The sequence below is a fragment of the Blennius ocellaris genome (assembly GCF_963422515.1).
Source record: "Blennius ocellaris genome assembly, chromosome: 4".
Taxonomy (NCBI): domain Eukaryota; kingdom Metazoa; phylum Chordata; class Actinopteri; order Blenniiformes; family Blenniidae; genus Blennius; species Blennius ocellaris.
In genome coordinates, this window is record NC_137653.1 from 5,541,298 (window position 1) to 5,564,020 (window position 22,723).

The window sequence follows — 22,723 nt, forward strand, 5'->3', positions numbered from 1 at the left end:
AGGTATTTGTGCAGTTTAAGCAATTGTGGTCAATATATAACTTGAATGCAGACACTGAATTGCATCTGTAGCTATAAATTCTGGTCTATTGTCCACACTGCGGTATGCGACATTGAATGATGAGTAAATAAATAAATATATAGTATTCTTGAAATTGTTGTCACTTAACTGAATTATCTAAAGTCTATAATGCCCCTCTCTGAGGCCCTCTGCCCTTTTGCGATGCCCGCCCGAGAGAAAAACCTGTTTCAGATTTCAGGAATGATATTGCAGAGTGACAGGTCTAAATATCACAAGCTGCCAGAGGTCTTTAAAACCTCTAAATATGATATGCCACTCGCATTGCATATTCAATGGATGAACCAGCACTGCTCACTGAAATGCTTCCCATAGCGTGACTGAAATATCGCACGAAGAAAAGATTATATGACGCAAAGAGATTTCACTTTCATCCCATAGTAAATGTAATCTGTTTGTCTTGTATATATCAATATCAAGGGCTTTCATCCTCATTCATATACCTTACCTTAAGGGTGCTGCTTTCTTTACTCTGTGGCTTTAGCTGAAGTGCACTGGCTCTCTGTGACAACAGATTTGAGGATAATTAGTTGAATGATGTAATTAGGGCCTCTTAGGGGCATTTTGGTCCTGAAGGACTCACCAGAATACTCCCTTCTGTGAAACACGGAGATAAAGATGCTGCCCCGGCTACAGGCGAAGGGTTGTGAAGTAGCCTCTCACATCTATTCATCTTGTCCACTACAAAGAGGCTTTTTCCTGTTCATTAGAGCTGTACTTATGCTCTAATGAGGAAGCAGGAGAGGTGTTGACCATGGGGGTGGAGGCACACAGCGGTCGTTTTATTTTCGTTTGAAGGTGACCACGGCATTTAATGGGGGTGCACCACTCACCGCATGTGATTTGTCTCCCTCGAGTTGTTAAACTCTTCCATCACTTTGTTGCTTCAAAACTTATCGTCTCCGGTCTTCGGCGGCATTTTGCCTTCTCTTTCTCTGTCTTTCACCTCCCGCCTGTCGTTCACTCACTCCCTCCAGTTCATGTGTCCTTCACCGGAGTAGAGGTGCTTGTTGGAGCTCTTCCTGTCGTGAATAACGCACATCAGCCGCAGAGGTCAAATGGAATGGGTTTTGCAAGATAATGACTGGAGTGATGGTACCTGGGTGCCACCAGATTGTGGAGTGTCTGGGCTTGTCATAAGACGACAGGGGAGGAGGATGCTGGATGCTCAGTGTGTCCTTTAAGCATTATGAATGTCAGAAAAGGCAATGTCAAAATGCTACTGTTTTCCCACCACTCCTCTGCAGCTCCCTCCACCTCTCCATCTGACACCAGCAATACCTATATCATTTCCTTCTTTAGTCAAGCAGGAAAATAAAAAAAAAAGCTACTTGAGTTCATCCTTGGGTCACACGTTTATGTACTGCGTTAGTGGACTAGACCTGTGACTGAGTGACGGCCATATCAGACAGCTCCGTGCCATCATCTGCTCAAAGCTAATATTTATTGCATCTGTCTTTTTGTCATTGAATGACTTTGATGCCTCTCTCCTGGATCATATAGCCAAGTGTGTTGCCGCTATGTCTCCTCCCGCCCCCCCCCCCCCCCCCCCTCGTTATCTCCGTGAGATTTACAGCTCCATTGAATGTTTCCCGTCTTTTTTTTTTTTTTTTTTCCTCCTCACATCATACCACCGTGTTCAAAACCCAAGGAAACCTTGCAACTGTGGGCAGAGGCATCACTTTGCAGTCTTCCTCTACTTTGGTGCTCTAAACACAGAGTTTCAGCTCAAATTGCATCCCATTAAAAGTCAATGAGCCGTTGTCACATTATTACAGGCCCTGGACTTGACAGCTCACAAAATAATCTATTAAATCCCACAAGCCCATGTGACGCGTTTGTAGCTGGTGAGCAACATTAACATTGAGATTTGAGACACAGCCTATCACCTGTCATTGGGAGAGTGGGCCATCATTGAATAATAACTAGATGAGGAGTTTGATGAATAAATGAAATGAGAAGAGACATGAAAATGCTGCACTTTCCCCTCTTTTATTCAGACAGCTGTATGTGAGAAGTGACTCTGATGAGTGAGGAAGTACAGAACGTGGGGGAAAATAAAGACAATGTGCAACAGGGTCTTACCCAGCACCCCTAATTCAATCCAAAATGCACACCAGCTCATTTTTAGAGTACCTGTGTATTTTTGTAATGCTTTGACATGAGGGAGATTAGATGACACTCTTCTTTTAATTTTTTTTTTTAATCTGGTAAGCCATTTTTGATTTTCAGACCAAATCACATGTACTGTGTCTTCATAGTTTTAGTATAAAATTACTCCCTGTGGTTTTGCACTTTTTCAACTGAAGCCAATGAAAGCCATTTTGGTAATAGATCAAAATGAATCATCTTTTTCATAGTCAAACCAAAATATGTATACAGAATTTATGACAAATTTACACTGAAGCAGTGACTATATGCAAAATCCACCTTATTGCTTTTCCTGCTTAGGTTCAACAACCTTTATCTTAAAGTGAAAAATATGTGAAGAAAGATCCCACTTAGGTTGTTGGCTTGTCGGCTAAGAAACTGCTCAGTTTAAATGTAATATACCTGTAATTATGACGTGGGAGCGGGGGGATCTTGCTGTGTTCCTCGCTGGTTAATCCCTCCACTGACACTCTAGCTGCTCACGACTTGAAGATACAGTCAAGGTTTGTTTGCGTTGTCTCTCAGCTTTCACAGCGTAACACCGGCGCTCTGGAAGTCTGCCCGTTGTTGTCAATAAAACAGGAGGTGTTGATTTACATAAAATCTAGACATAGAAACCTTGCCTTTCGTAACTTCAGCTGCCTCAGTAATTTATATTGTCAGAGCTGTTCACTATAATGATGTGTGTGGGCTCTGTGCTCAGGGACGGACACTGTTAAATTCATGGGGAGAAAAAAAAAAGTGTTTGCAGTCTCTTTTAGTATTTGTTGTTTGTAATCAAGGACTTGACCTGCATTGCTTTCACTGTTTTTTAAAGCCTCAATATTATAAGCCCGCACTGACTCAAATGCTTTTAGCCTTATGTGTATGGAAGTTCCTTTTTGTTGCAGAGAGTCGCACCTTATTGACCCCCGTGACGGTAACCGGAGCCCTGGTGGGACGGCTGACCTTGTGGACAGGTTCAGGGTTTTGCCAAGGATGCCTCTCGTGTTCCTTATTTAGACCGCTTTGCTAAAGTGGGAAGCTGAGACAGATGAGCATCCTGAGTGAACATGCTGCAGGGACACCGGGTGACAGCAGGGATTTCCATCATTTAGCTTTATGCCTTCGATGCTCTGCTTCCACAACACCCATCCTTCTCACCCCTACTGGCTTGTGATTAAACAATCACACTCCCTAATAGCATACCATTTGCAGTAAAACTGCCTCTATAGCAGATTCACACTTATAATAGACTACAATGTAATGCATGTTGTTTGTTCATTGCAACGTGACTGTAGGAAATAAAACAATGAATATTTAAATTGTAGGAAATTGGAAAATTAAAAAAACCCAGCTTTTTTTTCCTGCCCATTCATTTTCATAGTGATATGTTTTAAATTAACTTACTTAAATCATAAACACATGGTGAGTTGTGGTGTATTCAAGGATGTTATGTCTGTAACAACAATGAATGACAGGCACTCATGACACTGCAACGCTGAGAGGGAAGCTGCCAGCTTGACCTTCCTTGCGATTATCATGATGGCTTGTGTGTTATCTACATATAGTTATTTTTTTTTGAGTGAGAAAGACAAATTCAATTATTTTCGACACACAAGAAAAGTGGGAAAAAGAAAACATAATTGCCTGGATAAACACAAGTCAAATAAAATGGTGAGTGAGTTACCAGAAAAAGTATCCAAGCGTTTAGCAAGCATCTCTCTGCGTGACACATGTACCTGTCTTCTGCTGCTGAAATTCTCTCATCGCGCTCGCTACACACAATTATTGCCTTCTCAGAGGCGTGAAAGGACCTGTCAGAAATAATATTGTCTCTTGAAGTTGTTGTAAAGAAAACTTTTAAGCTATTTTCTATTGACCAATTTACAGGCATACTCAACCAACTATGGGACAGTCGTCGTCTGAGCTGTCCAGATTGTGATGATTTTCATTTTTATCACACCATCACACAATTATTGGATCCAAACTGTTGTTTTTTTGGGGGGGGGAGGGGTGGGGGGGTTGTTTGTTTTGCAGCCACCAGGATTTCTCTGTCTCACGCACCTCAACATTATAGCAAGACTTGCTTATTTGATTTAATCATTGTGAACACCTAAACACCAAATTGGCTGTTTGCTTATGTTCCATTTGATTCTGCCTTGTTCTCCTGAATATGATCATGCTGATGGAGTACAACCAATTGTTGAATATAACTCAAAGCGATGTTATCGGTGCTCCGTACTTCATTGAAGCCAATAATTTGCACCTCCTCAGTTTACCATTTAGTGGGCAACATTTGTTCTTCTCTGCTTAGCTCCCAGTGGGAGCCTTGTTTCTCGTGGAAAATCATTGTATTGGACATGCGGTGCAATGCAAGGCTTTTCATGCACCAGCTCGGCATCTTTCAGCATAAAGGTCCTTGGAGAGATGAGGCAGCTATCTATCAGGCAGCTTTCTTTCCACAAAATAGCTCACTTAATTAATCATTAAAATACAAATTAGTACAGGCTGCTGCAGATGGAGGTCCAGGGAAATACGGGCACATGCGGTGGTAAGTGATTCACGTCATCGTTCCACCTGTGTGGTTCCGGTTTCAAATACGAAGAAAACTATTTGACGTGCACCAATATAGATCTCTATGTGAGTGTACTGAGTGAGACAGAGCAGAACACACAAATAATGGTACTGTTATATTACAGCTGTGTCTGATGGTTTTGTAGCTACAGGGTAGAGATATCAGGATGGCTTTCATATGACTTATTGATCCATTTCCTCTTGTGGTTAACTGTGGACTTTACCTTGACTTTTCAGAGGATCAGTTATATGCTCCGCAATATCACCCATCACCAAAGGCTGTAAAGCAGATAATGTCCCTTCAGATTTTAGATGCAGGCATCAATGTGATAGTGAAAATATGATACATAATAATAGGGTTGCACAGTGTTGTAGTGGTTGACACTCGCCTCACAGTAAGACGTTTCCTTGTTTGAGACCAGGATTTAGAGCCTGCAGTAGAGAGTTATTTTAAAAATTTTTTTGCAGATCCAGTTTCCTTCCACAGTACATAAACATTAATTTGGTTAATTGATGAGTGTATGTGACAGTTTGTCTGTCTGTGTTTTACCTGTGATGGATTGGTGAACGGGGTTAAAACTGCATTCATACGGTCAACGGAAACTAACTATTACTAGTAATAGTAAGATTTAGTGGTATCTGCTACATTTGTGTGAAAACCTTGAGCCAAACTTCCAATATTGTTTGAATCCTATACACTTCAGTACTTAAGTGTGTTCACATATTTTAATGTAAATTTACTTTAACCAATGTCATATTTTATATGATTAATCCTAGTAAATAAAATACCAAACCTAATTGAATTAAACCAGCAAGACAAAATCTGTGATTAATAGTCAGAAGTTAAAGTGTGGTTGGTAATATAAGTAAATATTATATATTGTAATCTAAGGTTAATACAAATATTTCAATGGGTAAGATACGTTTGTCCAAAAAGAAATTTCAGATTGTTGTATAATATAATGCACTGATGAGGAAAATAAATAGGTGTCTTAGTTTTGAATTAAATGTCTATATTCACTCAGAAATGTCATGCATGTGAGTCATGTGTAAAATACATTTAGTGCGTTTAAGATCCATGTCAAAGTTGTTTAAAATAAAATTTGAATAAGTATAAATATCATACATTAGATACTAATGTATGATGCACTTTTTGATTTCGATACACTTTTCCGTGTGCTTGAATCCAGGCACACACACACAAACTGTTTTCCTTCTTTTGATCATACAAACCAGACAGATGTGATTCATCTATGCCTGTTTACGGCTATGCGTTAGCTTCCCCTCCCCTCGCTAACACAGTTTAGCCCAATTAACACAGGAGCTCTTTTACTAACAGCGTGAGGGGGAGATGTGTATGTGTCAGAGCTGCAGTTGGCTGCGGCCAAGTACCAAATGTGATCCAAAATGGAGGGACAGCTGTGAATACCAATGCTTCGTACTTCCCCTCAGTCAAGGCAAGTGATGGGTTGTGCTCTCTGTGCCCCTGTTTCATTCAATTTTGCTTTTTCACAGTGCCATACTTTACCTCCACTCCACTCTAGAAATACGTCAGTTCAAAAAGGAAGATGGGAGGGGAAAAAAACAATTTGCCACGGCATACAAGTGTGTGCAATTAAAGAAATAATTGAGGGGAATATTGGAGGAAATGAGATTAGATGAATTTGTGTAATTCTGGAAAATCACTTCAGTCTCCCTTTCTCTCTCCTGCGATTCCACAGAATCTATAAATGCAATTCTTTGCTTGTATGAAGATTAAAAGAAAGACTAGAAGATTTCAATTTCACCATTTTCCTTGCAGATTTTTAACATGTGGTTAGGGCACAGCAGTGTATTTACAGCCAGCCTGTTTTAGGACCTTGAAAAAAACACATGTATGCACAAGTATATAGCCTTGCTTTCGATTAAGCTGAATGAATGAACTCCCATTGATTTACTTTTATCTAGTGCCATGTAAAATGCAAAATGTGTCTAATCTGACATTCATCCATCTGCCGATTTGCGTGCCACCACAAACTTAATGATTCGATCTTTACGAGAATCTCAATTTGACTAAAGGGAAATAGCCGCAGGACAGACAACGGGCCTCCATTGACTGTGCTACCTGCCACCACCTAGCTGTGGGTGGGGACATAAAGGTGGGGGAAATGACAGCATAATTATACATGTGATACCAGAGTTAATGAAGAGTGATTAATGCTTGCCGTAACTGCAGCCACGGGGGAACAGTGTTGAAAGATGATCAAACCAGTGTCTGTTGAAACAGTAAAAAATGCCCTTGGTTTAAGGAATGACAAAAAAAAAAAAAAAAAGTCAGACAAAATTACTTCTGAAGGTAAACTCGAGCAGAAAGAGAAGAGTGGTGCAGTTCTGCAGTCATCGCTGCAACTGCGGCTGTTAGTCAAGCCTTTGCAGTCTGTGCATATGTGATAACAGTGTGTGCAGAGCTGATGACAGAGCAACACGAATCACAGTGACACTAGCTCTACTGGCTTCTACGTAGACACAATACTGATAATGTTAGGATGTCAGCATGTTCCCCAGATATAAATATAATAATCATAATGTTCACCATCAGGTTTTGAATTTTTAGAATCCAAATATGTCCTTACTTTACAAAAAGCAAAGTACTAAGCTGTCAAAACACAGCTTAGATGGATGTGAGGAGAAAAACGAAAGAATTTGTATGTATAGTATTTTTGAATGCAATTCTTATAACCTGAAGATTGGCCAGTACGTGCACAGCTTGGTGCAGTAGTGCATTGGGGAGGACTGTCGCCTAACAACGTTATAGTTCCTGATCCAAACCCATTGCCCAACAGGGTCACAAGTGTAGAAGTTGTGAAAATGTAAAAGCTGCTTGTAGCAACATTGGAGCAAGAAGAGATGACAACGACAACTTTCATACCTCACAACTTCAAATCCCAAAAGGTCGCGACATCAGTGAAATGGTCACAAAAGCAGCCTCATATGATTCATAGTTGTCACAAACACATGTTTTCTTTACAATATACTAAGATCAAAGGTCAATACTCACTGCTGATGGTCACAAGATAAGGATGATACTGCATCTAAAACCAGCACATGAACTCAAAAAAACACCAATAAATCATCATCTGTGAACACAGTTCACTGTGCAATCCACAATTTTAAGATATATCATTGGATGCCACTGTCCTCTCTGGACCAAAGCGTATTTGAGGCAGAATAAAAACCAGTTTTGTGGTCGGATGAATCAAAATGTAAAATTCTTTTCGGAAACCATTCATGCAGATTCCTGTGGACTAAAGAAGAAAGAAATCATTCAGCCTGTTCTACGAGTAGTTGAAAAGCCACCATCATTGATGCTATACGGTTGGATTAGTGTCTGTGGTGTGGGCAGCTTGTACATCTGGAAAGGCACAATCAATGCTGAAACGTATATTGAGGTTTTATAACAACATCTGCTCTTATTCAGACGTCGCTTTGAGGAAAGGCCTTTCTGTGTCAGGCACAATGTTGGAGCACATACTGCATCGCGACATCACAGAAGGAGAGACTCGGTGCCAGTCACTGTCCAGACCATCCACCAACAGAAAACATTAAAAGAGTCAGGAAATAAACCCTCCAGCACAGAAAAACCAAGACTTTGAGCATCTAAAATCTAAGAATGCGACCAACATTCATCTTTACCTCCACTTGTTACCTTGGAATTTACAGGCAAGAAGAAGCGACGTTACATTGTTGTAAACATGACTGTTTCTTTTTGGGGATGTGATACAAAAAAAGTCTTTTTTTGTAAAGATGAAATGCTATCCTTAGCTTCTGTTGGGGAAAAAAAATCATGAATGCAAATCATATATATATATATATATATATATGGAATCTTAACACAGTGATTTGCATTCATGATTTTTTTTCCCCAACAGAAGCTAAGGATATGGGATGAAATCGATGTTTGATTATTGACTTTGAAAAATATTTACAGTGACTCTCTGGGAGAACACAGATAATAGGACCTGTAGAACAACCAAAATAGATACGAAGGCTAAACCAAGCAAATATGCCACATATGCACTTTCATGACATCCACCATCCATCACAATGTGTAGTCTCATCTCATCTCATCATATCAGCACGACTTTAATAGTTTGTCCGGCTTCGGTGGACATGCAGTGTTTTCGACCCTCCTAACTTAATGGTATACGGTAACGCTCTTGTTGAATCTATGCGCCGACCTTAATGTTTACACTGGCACACCTGTACTCGGAACAGGAAGTAGATGTGAAGGTCACAGTTTTGGTCAGTGGGATGCTCCATTCCCCAGAACAGAGAGGAGAGGAGCTGCTCTGGCAGCCTCTAATCCTCTTTAATTTGTTTTCAGATGAGGCTTTGGAATACCAGCCTGCTCCCTAAGCAGAGATCACATAAGAACGTGGGCAGGGACAGCTGTCTCCTCTTCTGGCAGTTTTTAATACAGGTCTGGTCGCCACCCCACCCCAACCCCCCTCTGCAATGAAGAATTTTGTTGCTGAGCTCAGTAGTTACTTTATATGGATTTTTAGTACAAAACAAGGGGATGCAATTCCACATAGTACAAGTCACACTGGTGCTAACATGGATGTGTTTCCAAAAAAAAAGAGAAAAAAAAGGAAAGTGGTGGGGTTGGAGATGAGTGGTTTTTTTTATCAGCAGTCATGTGGCATTGTCTTCTTCCTCACAAAATAAAGCTTGTAATTGGGTTTAGGTGTGTCCCATTTCTCCTCAGTTCGGCTGTAAAGGTCAAGTTGTACAAGTCGTACAGGAGAAAATCTTTCCTCACCCACACGTGCGTGCCTTACCATTTCACCTACTTTAACCTCAATAGTATCTTCGAGCAGAATGATGCATTTTCTTTTATGTCGGCTTTTTATTTAAAGGTAATGTTCGTCAGACGATGGCCTGATTCTCCTGAAGTGTTGAAGAGCATCTTGAGGGACAAGAGGGAGTTTAAAAGCGGCTGAAACAAAGCATGCAGGCAGGGGGACTGGCAGTCCTTTAATCCTCGGCACAACATTGATAAATCGGCATGCGAGTTTCATTTTTATCCCTCCTACCAGTTTGCTTGGCCCTTGAGTGATGAGCAAACCCCCACTTGCTTTTGAGACCTTTTGATGTAGCATCCAGACATGGATTACGCCCTCTGCTCAGGCCAGATTTGAGCTGAGGCACTAGGCTAACAGGTGGAAGGTCTCAAAGAGTTAGCCATCTAAGCAGGAGGCCTCATTAATAATATTTGCCTCGATAATTCTCTGCGTGTTAGATAGACTACAATGGGTTAAAACGCTACAGTGTATAACTTTAAGTTGAGCTTGACACAGCTGACAGAAAAGCCGTAAAGAAGCCGCGTGAGTGGGCAGGATTTGTTACACTAATCACTTTGATCACCCTCTGTAACGTGAATCTCTCAAAATAATGTCTGCATGTGGCACCTTTTGAACTCGCAGTGACACACACACACAGACGCTGACTGGTGTGGCTCCTCAGTTGCGGCTCTTTCTCGCTCCCTCTCACACTGCAGCGATTTTTTGAGTTACTTTATGTACTCTGCAATTACATGTCTGCAAAAGGAGATTTTATTCCAATTTTCATTGTCTCCTACATTGTTTGATGACTGTATAAGAACCTGTTTAAGAATATGCTCTGCAGTTTTTCATTGCATTACGTGCCTGATGACTCCTCCAAAGAGAGCAAATCTTTTTTCTGTCTTATGCACCATTGTCTGACTTGAAGTGAGAAAATGGAGTGTGCCATAAGCAAAAGGGATGAGGGTATAACCGAAGAAAGACACATTTGGAGGGCCACTGGAGTAAATAGAAATGTATTATATAAAACCAGAAATGAGATGAGGCTGCCGCACAACCCTGAAGGTCTTTGTCACAAATTCAATACTGTCGGTTGTAGATATCTTAATTGAGGTCACTTTGCACTTATTTCATCTTTTTCTTTTTATCAAGGGAGACAAGGTAAACCTGTTTTTCTGTGCCCCCCCCCCCCCCCCCCAACACACACACACACACACACACACACACACACACACACACACACACACACACACACACACACACACACACACACACACACACACACACACAACTGCTTGTGGTAGATTGTGTTTTTCAAGTGATTGGGTGAAGCTTTAAAGTGGTGAAAACAAGACCAAACCGGAGCAAATATGTTGTAAATAGTCACTGAAACAACATGAAATGGCCTTCTCCGAACAGCAGCAATTCCACAATGATAAATTGAGCATGCAGTCTATGTTCCCTGCGCGCTGGATATGTTCTTCAAATCTACCCGTTTGACATTCAGAATGGCCATTTTTCTACATTGCCCCTACCTTCTCCCTCATTTCCTGCCATAGCTCATGACCTGTGGTGATGCGGTGATGCAGGGCTGCACAGATTGAATGCACAAACAGTGACTGATACCCTCGCGAGTCCGTCTCTGGCTTACCGGGACAACTCGCTTCCTTGGTAACAACAACGTCATGACTTCTTTGCGGACGTTTTTTAATATGGTAGCCAAGTCCTGCCCATGTTATTAAAAACAGATTGGAAAATATATAGGTTCCATTTGGTGACATTCTGCCCCCTTGAGCTCTAGATTTGTTTGTTGTATATATTAAAAAGCAATGGAAACATACAAACCGGTCACGGGCTCCTATGAAAATCCTAAGGATGTTTTGCAGAGGACACGCGCATAGTACTGCAATGTTAATACTTCACGCCGATTCACTGTCATTCCTTTAAGCAGGTTTCGGTTCATTGATTGGCAAGCTCGGTATCCACCACCTGTCACATCATGTGTAATTCTCAGGATACTTGTGTTTCCTGATTCTTAAATGTCTTACATTTTCTGCTTTTCACACGTTTGTTGGAAGTCAAACAACCTTCAGCCACACAGTAAGAAAAATAAACCTCCAAGAATATTGCTATTCTAAATGTATTGTCAGCTCGAAAGGCTCATCTGCCTCACTGACCTTTCCTCAATATAAAACTTTGAAGAGATCTGTACTTTGGTGTGTCACCCTGAGCAAAAACTCTTTCCTCACACTATTGTTTGCACAATCCATAACGGTGATTCCCAACAGAGGGTCTGAGACCATCCTACCCTATCCATTATGTGTTATTTTGGTTATTTCGATCTATTTATTATGTTCAGCAGTCATCCCAAGTGACCAAAGACGAGTTAGTGTCTGGATTTGTATTTCAGTTGGTGTAAAAGGAAGTCAGTTTTTCAAAGTGTGCCTAGGATTTGCATGTGACCGATAGATCACAGTAGTTCAAAGATTTGCACATGTTAAAACAAATGAAAAAAAGACATATTAAGAAACTTAATACAACTTTGATTGTTCGTATTTGTCAGAGTCGGTGTGTCTGCCCGCATTTGTATTATTTGTCATGTTTTAGCAAATCAAAGAGGTGGTCTTCTGCCCTTTTTTAAGGCCATCTCATTGGAAAATAAGTTATATTTTCTATATTGATAGACCGCATTTTCATAGAGAACATTTTCTCCCTCTATACAGGATTTGCATTTTACAGAGTGTGACTCTAAGGTCATGCGGGGGCATAAAGAACTGTAAAACATATAAAACCTTTTATCATCATCCCAAACTTTTCCATAACTTCTTTTTTTCACACCGTAATAAATGCAGCTTTTTTTTTTTTCCCCAGTGCAGCTGTTTTCAAAAATCAGAGTCGGAGATACACCGTGAGCAGAAATTGGTTGATTTCTCACTAAATAATTGAGATTGGCAGCCCCAGAACAATGACAAATTATTTCTCGCAGCTGCAACGCCGGTGCCAGGAGAAGACGGAATCTAAATTTAGACGAAACTGAACTGATGCAAGTTTCTCCCTCAAAACTAAAAAGGAATTTGATCCCATTGACATGTCATAGGAGTCTATATTTATATATATAAAAAAAGATATGTTCATGATTAACGTTTGTTTATGCTCATCTTTCAAAACGTTAACAAAATCCCGAGATTGTTTATTGCTCAATGGCCATGTCAATTGGCTCATTATTATGTGTTGTCAGAGCACAGTTGTCTTCATGTGAAGATTCTTGAATCGATCACTATTCTCTCTTTTGAGTTTTTTTAAGAGTTGCTGGCATCTTATGGCCATAAGATTGTCCTATACAACCAAATACATTCAGTGATTAAAATCCTGGACACTGATGCACTTTTCTCCCTTCGTCAGCATTAGTTTAGTGACCGTAGCCCATTTCCTCTCGTTATTCATGCAATGCGACCCGGACACACGAATAAACAAACGCATGGCAAACTCCTCCGGCTTTTCAAATCTCCAGTGAGAACCCACAAGCTAATGGCACATTTGTCCCTTCACACACACACGATCCCAGCTGGATAATCTACACCAGACATGGCCGTGTGTCATCTCCCCTGATGGTCTGGCCATCAGAAATATGGCGCTCCAAATACTCTCCGGGGGCTACTTGCGAGTCGCTGCAGTGGTCATCCGAGGTCTTTATCATGTGAGTTTTATGTTGCTGGTGCTCAAACTATCTCTTCAAAGGGTTTTTTTCTGAGAGGAATGAACATATTTCCAGATTTCTGTATTAATAATAAAAGATTTAAAGCTTAATGAAACTCCTGCAGCAAGCGAATTCGGAGTGTCACATTAAAAACCTCATGAACTGAGTTCCAGTTGAATAGCCAGTGAAAATGCTTCAAAGCAGAATGGGTGCATTCTAGATTTGATTGACATTTTCTGTTGTAAATTGCATGTGAATGTGTGTTAATGTTTGTTAGCATTCTCCTCTGCAATTCGAGCCAATAACCGTAGCCAGAACTGCCATTGATACGGAGGACCCACCTACCAAAGCTGTGCTTTCATTGTTATTGTTTGCAGAATTAAAATAGCAAGAGTGCATGAAGAGTCATTGCTGTTTTCCAGAAGAGATACATGGGTTTGATAAATGAGCAGAAATCAGGAAAATGTTTTTATCTGGTTAACTTCGATTTAGAGGTTGGACAAAAAACAAACAAACAAAAAAAAACCCACAAGAATATTGAGGGATCAGAGTTTTATTGCTGTCTCGCTGCCCACCTCGGAGTGCTATAGACTGCTGCAGCAGACTAAATTAAGTTAAAACACTCTCTGGCCTCAATGCTCTTCTCACCAATGGTAATTTCACATGCTTCAGAAGCGGGGCCCGTCGCTCGGGTACCTTGTGATTGCCATCCACTGTACACTGTGTGCCTGTGGGAGGCCGGTGGATTACAGCGTGCAGGTGCCGACTCTCTTGAAGCTGAAGCATGTCATTAAACAGTAAATCACTCTGATTGAAAAACACATCAGCTCCCAGCTTTCTGTTTACAAAAGAAGACCTTCTCCACAGGCACAGATTGTGTTGTTGGTCAGAATAAATCAACCGTCCGTCACCGAGACTCTCCCGCCATGTAACGCTTCCTGAGCTCAGCTTGCATGTACAGTTACAAATCACAATTTGAGATGTGTTTACTCTGTCGGACACTTTTCACCGCAGATTCATTCATCTACATTGACTTTCAACACTGCATGATTGTTGGAACAAACAGGCGGAATGTTGTAATAGAAGTAGCTCATATTTTCTTTGTATGGACTTAGGATCCAATTAGAAAAGGGAAATATGTAACCATTGCAAATATATAGGTATAACGAGTGCCTGTTTTTTTTGTTTGTTTTTTTTTACAATTATTTGCAGCGTTTGGTTACGTCTCTTTTCAGATTTATGAAGATCACATTGCATCTCATTGGTCACAGGTCTTTAAATAACGTCATATAGAAATGCATCATATTACATCATACATGCATCATATGCTTTCATATTGCATGTGGCTTTAAATGAGGATTGCATGCATTGTACCGCCTATCAGTTTAAATGTGACAATCTGAAGAGGAAGATGAGATAAACATTTTTTAGGTTTTCTATTCTTGGCTTTGCATGGCATTTTAGTAGCTTTCTGAGAATTTTGTCACCGTCAAAGAATGAGCTGCATCATTAAAAGTAATACATATAACAATTTCTGTGTAATGTCTTAACTACCATTGATGCCAATGTGTTACACCATAATGTTAATGTATCATTATTGAATAAATACAACACATCAGCTATGAATTCATTTTATAAATGATGTCGGAGACATTTGGAAGAGAATTTTGCATCAATAAGGTTGAATTTACCACAAGTCAACAGAATAATCGGTTATGAAAACAACATTTTTCCGCACTCTTAGAAGTGAAGAGGTGTGAGGTTCATCAGAGGAAAGAAGATGAACTGCTCTCCTCACTTCTGAGGCATTTAGACTTGTCACAAGATGAGGAGATGCTGCATGTTAATCATGGCCGCCGCTGTCAAGTTCGTATATTATATTAAGTTTTCTTATTTGTAACGTCTGATATATTGTTGTTCTATGGTGTGTAAAAAAATGGGTTTTGCTGGTTTATGGGTTTTGCTAATTTTTTTCATAGATTTAAAAAAAAATACATGTTACATACTCTCCAACATTTTCTAGATTTGGACTTGTATGCCCATTGATGACATATTTATTATTGTTGCACCACAAAACTTACGGTCACTTTTTAAAAATTATTTTCAAAGAAGTAAATCAGCTTGTCCTAATTAATGTTCTACTCATTCATCTTCTATGTTGGTTTGTCCTACTTGGGATCACATGGCTCTGGATCCATCTCGACTCGACACGTAAAAACAGGTCAGCAGGGAGAGAAAGACAGTCACACAGGCACACATAAGAAGATAGCCTCAAATGAATGCTTTTTTTTTTACTGAATACTGAGAAAAAACAAATGCAAACACAGAAAGCAGTGACAACATGCAAACTTCACATATGCTATGAAAGTGCCTGACCTATAAACTGCTGTGTTGCACCAAAATAATTGTTGCAATAATTTGGTCCTGCCAATCAAACCAGAAATGAAACAAAAAAACCCAACAAAAACTATTTTCATAACTGTTCATGCTCCAACAATTTAAGAATTACGGGAATGGTGAAATTAATTGCTTTGACATCTGTGCGGTCCTTTCAGATTTAATAGTCATTAGGTCTCTCACTTAGTGAGTAGTTTTAATTTTAAATCATGCGAATAGACCACATTATTTGCATAATCTATACGCCCACTTGCTCGAGGCTTTGGAGTTGAGCATATTTTGCGAGGGATCTGCAGAACATTGACTAAATGCACACACGGTACAAATGGAGAGGTTACTGCTGCCAAAACAGTGTAAAGCATGAACATGTCAGCCATGGCTTTTGCAAAGAGCCTCCCATCCTATTAACAACACATCGCTGCTCACATGCCTTAAGCCACCGCTTTTAAATCAGCCACATGGTTTTAGGGGTGTGGTTAGTGAGTGAATTTATCGATTACTACATGGCTCCCTGTTTATAGCTCACTTTCTTATGGGGCATATTGTACGTCTTTAATTGCAGATGATGCTCAATATGGCATGGACAGACATATTGAGTTGATACGCTTCACTTGATTCCTTTTTTTCTTCCTGAGACAAATGATGCTTTCACACCGAGTTCTACATTCATCTCCCATGTTTGTACCTGTGTTTAGAAACAAACAATTTACATACATTTGGCTTTGTGGAGTGATGATGGGGAAGAATGTTCCTCAGACTCTCAATATTTCTTCGCACTGCTTAGAGATGAGGAACTGAGCTGAGAAACTCTTGCCATCCATTTTTTTTTTCCCCCACACACACATTTAGTTGCTCTGACATCTAAGCAGAGGTAGGCCATAGCCATAAATCACAAAGCACAATAATAGTCACATTTTGGGCTGGTCCATCATTGGCTGTGTTTTGTTTTCTCATTGCATCTTGGCAAATTGCTGTTATTAATGGCAGAAAGCATAGTTTGCAGCCCTCATTAGATGTTGTTCCAACAGCGCCGCTGATGGATTAAGACAAGCCGGAGGCTTCGTCTGCCTCCACATCCAGCTAATATGAGCCAATTAAGTGCCGTGCTCTCTCTGGCCACTCCAGACTTGCTGATATGCTCTTACAACGATATCCCAGCGTTCTGCTTGTTGGCAAATAGATTCCAGAGTCCAGACAAGTAGATATAGTTCAATGATTTCTTACAGAATGATAATAATTCATGTCCCTTTAATGCAGTTGGCTTCTCCGAGGATGCAGCATATTTTTCGTTTCATCAAACGTGTTTAAAACCTCCATCTGCATTTACTCACTCTCTCTTTCCAATAATTGGAAGTACAGCATATCTGACACAAGCGCTGCTGGTGCTCGCCACCATGCGAGTCACAGCTGTGGTTTGGGAGCATTAGATTTCAAGGTATCGTGTGCCCAGCAGAATGTTTGATGCTCATGCATCGCGGCTGTGGGCACTACATGAATATATTTTGTGCTTCCTTCAGATGCAGGACCACAGGGTTTACACTGTGCAGTAATTTCATGTGAAAGGTTCCCTCTCTGGCCTTTTCTTTTCTCAACCAGAGAAGTTCACAATGGCAGAGAAGACTCGTTAAAGCTGATATAACACCTCCCCGATTCCCAGTCTCACGTGTCATTATAAGGAAAAGAAAAGTCATATATAATGGATTTATTGCCATTTCTTGAATTTCAAATGAGAGTTCATTGTCAGTTGTCAATCCTCTGTTATTTTACATCCTGAACAGAGTGACACCCATACACACTGTTATATTCACAAAAAAAGAAGAAAAGTGCAATTCTTAGAATTTGCTTGGTCGAGAATTCCTCTCAATTTATTTTATTTCACATTAGCAGATGAGTGAAATTTCCTGCTTTTTCTTTTGATACAAATTTTGAATTTTATTGTGTTATAAAGTAGATTTATTGTCCTGCATGTTTTCTTTGTATCAATTTATTTTTATTAACTCATATCTGTTTTGAAAAGGAAGAAATCTGCTATTTGTGTGAGGCTACTGTTCAGGAACTGTTGATTTTTCATTGCTTGTGGTGACAAGCCATGATTTGAGAAGTTCATGTCCACTCAGAGTTGATTCACTTTCTGAACATATGTGTGAATGAACACACAAGTGTTGAATTATAGTGGATGGGTGACTTCTTAAATAAATATTTGCATAATGCTTTTTTTTTTTTTGCTCTCTGAATACTGCCCACGCTTTAATAACAGGCGTTATTGCTTATTTGGAACACTTTCAACAAAAAATTGGCAAACAAAATGTGTCTAATCTATGAAGTCACTTGGACGGCTTTCGATGGATATTGCGTGGGAATTATGCCCTCATGTTTTGGTTTATGCGAACTGCAACTGCTCTAGTTTCTCTAAGGGATTATTTCATATGTGAACTTCCCTGGCACAAGTGCGTAACCCATGTAATTTGCTCTTTTAAAAATCCATCATTCCTCCCCACGCTCTGCAGCGTTTTTCTGTCATTGGCGCTGCAACATTTTCTTCTGTGCCACAAAGTCAATGAATTGTTCAAAATTAATCCCTGCAACCACAGACCACGACCACCATGTAGAACTATTGTGGAATGTGTTACCACCTATAACTAAGTATGTCCATTACCAAAGGCAAGAAGCACACTTGCTCTGTATGCCACAGAGACAGCTGACGTTTTTTTTTTTTTAAACTTGTAATATGTATTTCCACTCTGGAAAACTCACAGCGAGACATTTACAAGGCCAGACTGCTCCTCTTGTGGTTTCATCCTAAGTGGTGAGGATTTTCTTTAAGAGCACCAGCTCTGTGTTAATGACATGCCGTCTCCGGAAAGGTTTATCCATTCAATTTGACTCTGGAGAGAAGATCTCTTCATCCTGCTGATTAAATTAAGATTCTTTAATAAGCATATCTAGGTGCGCTGACACGAGAGACAAGTTGATCTGTGTCTACCGAGGCAGATACCCAGGACCTCTTTGAGATGCGCTCTTTCTTCATCATGTTTTGTTTTCTATAGTTTTGAGAGTGATTCAAATTGTTTTTCTCCCCTATACATTATACTGACCCATGAGGGTAACAAAATCAACACAATATATCCATTAAACTCAACACCCTTGTGGTGAGGAGACGGGCTTAAAGTATGATTAAACAAAAAAAAGAGATTATTGTGCTTTAAAAACGTTTCATTAACTTTTTTTTAATTCTCTGTTTGACAAATTTTGATGACTCATGAAATAAGTTTCTGAATTTAAATGCGAGTACAATTATTCCTCAGAGTGCATCTCTAACAACAAAGTACAAAATATGATAGGAAAGCACTATTATCCTTTAGTTCGTTTCATGTAGATCTCTGCAGTTGTTTGACATTGAAAGAAACAATCCTGAATTTCACGTGTTGTCATTTGACGTCTGAACAGGTCACCAGTACAAAACAATGCTTGAGTGAAAGACAAACACCCAACAATTCAGGGACACCAATGGAACAGATATGCAGACCAAATCCACACAAGAAGGAAGAAAACAAGCAAACTACACAGGAAAAAGCCCCAGCATGGATTCATACTTCTGGCTGTGCAGTGGCAGTGCTAACCACTGCATGACACACAAGTTCTTGTTATTTGCAAAACAATAACACCAACAAAAAAAACAAAAAACTACCACTGTCATCAAGCGATTACTACTTGTTGCTAAGAGAAGCAATACAATTCAGGGCTGAATTATTATTTTTTTATTAGTTTGCTTTCTTAATTAATTTTTAATCATATTCAAATACTTTATTTTTGTCATCTTACATGTACAGAATATGCAATAGGCTCAGATTGTTGGAATCAATTAAATTGTTAGAAATAATCCAACTAATAAACCAGTTTTCACAAAGCAAATGTGTCTGAATTAAAATGCCATCCATACAAATGTATATTTCAGCAGATTCTGACAGAGGTGAGATACTATTCTATTTTTTTGCAAGGGATACTGATGATCCTTTAAAGTTGGATCTCGTTGTTTCAGTTGTACTGCCACATAACTCCAGTCAAGACTTGCCAACTGTGTGTGCACACAGACTGCATGCGAAAAGAAACTGGACGCAGTTCAGTTAGTAAAGAGAATAACTAGTCAAATGAACAAAGCCAGCTGAGAAAAGGTGCATCAGATCTTGGGGGTTTTTTTTCTGTTGAGTGCAAAGTGAGGTAGCCACTTGTTACATAACAGTGAGGCTGCATGCTGTGACGGTATCATCTGAGAATGTATTGTTTTTCTTAGATATTTTAACAGTTGGCGGCTCATGTTGTACAACTCGCCTTTCTGCTTAGTGACAGCTTCGTGTGTCTGTTTGATTTATATCTCGTTTTTTTTTTGCGCACCATTGAGTTGATTTGATGTGGAATGTATTCACCATTAGCTCTCTGTGTCTGGATCAAATTTAAAATCCTGGCTTCATATAATGGCAATAAATCAATAATATGTGTGACAATTAGCATAAGGTCCCCATTTGATCCTGTCTTTTACTTTGATATCCATCTGTTTTGTGCATTAGGATTTTCTCATGAAATCCTGAATGTGTTGAAACTGCCATTACGTTGGGCAGCGGGCTGCCTGTCCGTCAGAGAAATTGGCCCCCACTCTCTCAAACACATCGAGCTTGTTGTAAAGACATTTACTTTTCCGTGATATTGGAAATACAACCATACATGTTGGAGAGATTTCATACATTTTTAGGAGCTGTACCTTTGTTGTTCATGATCTCTCCTTCCATTTTCATTCAGTCACCCACCCCCTCTAGCTTTTGGATGTATTTGTTTTCTCTCAGGTCTTCTCATTATCACTCGGTAATTGCTTTTGTATCCCCTCATTTTTATTTGGGAGATAAAATCTCATACCTATGCAGTACATAAGCTGCAGTGTTATCACTGGGTGCGTGCGCATAAGGAAAGGAGCTCTGAATTGCATTGTGTCAGAGAGACGGCCTCACCAAGATAAAGTAGCGAGTTTGTGCATGTGTGTGCACTATTGTCTGTTTGCATTCGAAGTAATGGTGCGGAGGGCTGATGATCAGGCAAACTGTATATCACTTAAAGACTTTGCTCGTCTCCATACACACATTCATCCATCTTTTATGCCGTCTTTGTCCCAGTTGGAGTCACAGAGAGCTGAATCTCTTCCTGGCCAACGCCGAGCGAAGGGCAAGCTGTTTTCTTGACAGTTCGTCGGGGTGAAACAGAGAGCGCTGGATCCGCGCAGGAAACATGGGGAAATGATTATTTTTTTTGACACTATTTTGATTTTATTTAACAGATGTGCACGTTTGTTGGTGTGTCACCTTTTACATCTTCACTCTTAAATTTGCAAAGTTTTAGCATATTTGCTGTACGGCACTAATCGGTTCTTTGTCGGAACAGTGCGGAATGATTGAGTTAGCCCTGTCCATCACAACGATGGCATCACTGTTTAAACACCTTTTCATCATAAACGCACTTCTGTTTTCTTAGTCCTGACAGGTCTCATTATGCTCTGTACTGACTATGAATGTGAAATTATTCAATTGTCATAGTGCTGCACCATTGCTTTAAAACTGAGCACAAGGATGATGTTTTTTCAAGGCCTAACGGTATCAGAGAGTTAAATGGCTAAACACACTTTGTACAACAAAACATGCAAGGTTAAATTAACAAAAAACATTAAACATTTAGGAAATGTGTCTTCTGCACAACCGGGCAAATGTAACTTATTTTTCTTTTTAAAAAAATGTGACCTTCAAGGTTTAGAATTGGAGCTGCTATACATTTTATTCACGTGAACATCCAGAAATTCAAGTCATTCGTTTGAATAGCTGTTCCGAAAAAACAACAATGGCATCGCAATATAAATAATTTCATCCACTGAAGACATTTAAGAGCTTGTTGCATAAGTGCACATTTTTTACAGACAATGAAGACTCGTTCAATCTTTTTTCCTCTCTCTCTCTCTCTTTCTCTTTTTCTGTAGAGACCAGCTGTTCATGCTGTACTTTTACATGAACTTGTTTTGGGAAGTCTTTGTTTTTCTTCTGCTTCTTTTATATTCAATATGACAATAAAACCTTTATTCTCTTTTTCATAGGATATCTGACAGTTACCATAGAGCCCCTGCCTCCTGTTGTTGTGGGTGAGACTGTGACTCTGAAGTGTAACTTCAAAACTGACGGAAGGCTTCGGGAGATTGTGTGGTACAGGGTAAGTAAACCACTACACTTCATCTCTTCTTTTGTCTACGCACCGAAAGCCTTTAAGAATTAAATGCTGTCCAAGCACACATTGCTCGACATTCGGCGACTGAAGAAGATCAATGGTTGTAATCACATCTCAGGGACATGGCTGTTTTTGGAGAACAATCACACACTGTCAAACTGCAGTTGTTAGGAAACAAGCTATTATTTGGGCCAGCTGTATGGGAGGCATAACTGGCTGTTGGTTGGAAATTTGATTTCTCAATCTGCTGGTCATCGCCATCATTTCTTAATAGTTCACAGCTGGCAACCCAATAGTTATTACAAATCCCAGTTGGTACTCTTCCCTGCTAAGAATTCAATTGCTGGTGAAGGAAGAAGAAAAAACAAAAAAAAACAAATTATGTGCAGTATGAAGCTTTGCTGTTTCATAAACCCGGCCTGTGTCACAAGGAAGTGAATATTGGAAAAACAAATGTTTAAAATATTACAGTTCATAGGGGGAAATGTGTTTCACTTCAAGAGAGCCACTGATAAGCACTTGAATGGGAAAGCAGCAGCAGCTGCCGCCATCACATCCTTGCCCAACCATTTGTTTTTGCCAAAAACTCTCCAGTAATTCTTGAGAGCTGTAAAGATTTGCTTTGTAAAATCATTTCCATGTTGATCAAGTCATTTGAATGGGTGATTGGCTTTATACTACAGAATACAGACAAACTGAGGACCCTGAAATATTACCCACCTAACCTCTGGGTCCTCCATATCGCTGTGTGTTGGGTCATTTATGA

The 22,723-nt window shown here is 39.8% G+C and overlaps 1 protein-coding gene across 2 annotated transcripts in view; it reads left to right on the forward strand.

The window, feature by feature from the left end:
* The window catches only part of igsf21a (immunoglobin superfamily, member 21a), a gene marked incomplete at both ends in the record, with an annotated part of 186,120 nt that overhangs the window by 44,222 nt on the left and 119,175 nt on the right, over positions 1-22,723 (forward strand). For both annotated transcript variants that reach the window (XM_080494498.1, XM_080494499.1), the window contains one exon: positions 21,830-21,942. In XM_080494498.1, coding sequence (XP_080350624.1) covers positions 21,830-21,942 — 113 coding nt within the window. The remainder of the gene's footprint in view (positions 1-21,829; positions 21,943-22,723) is intronic.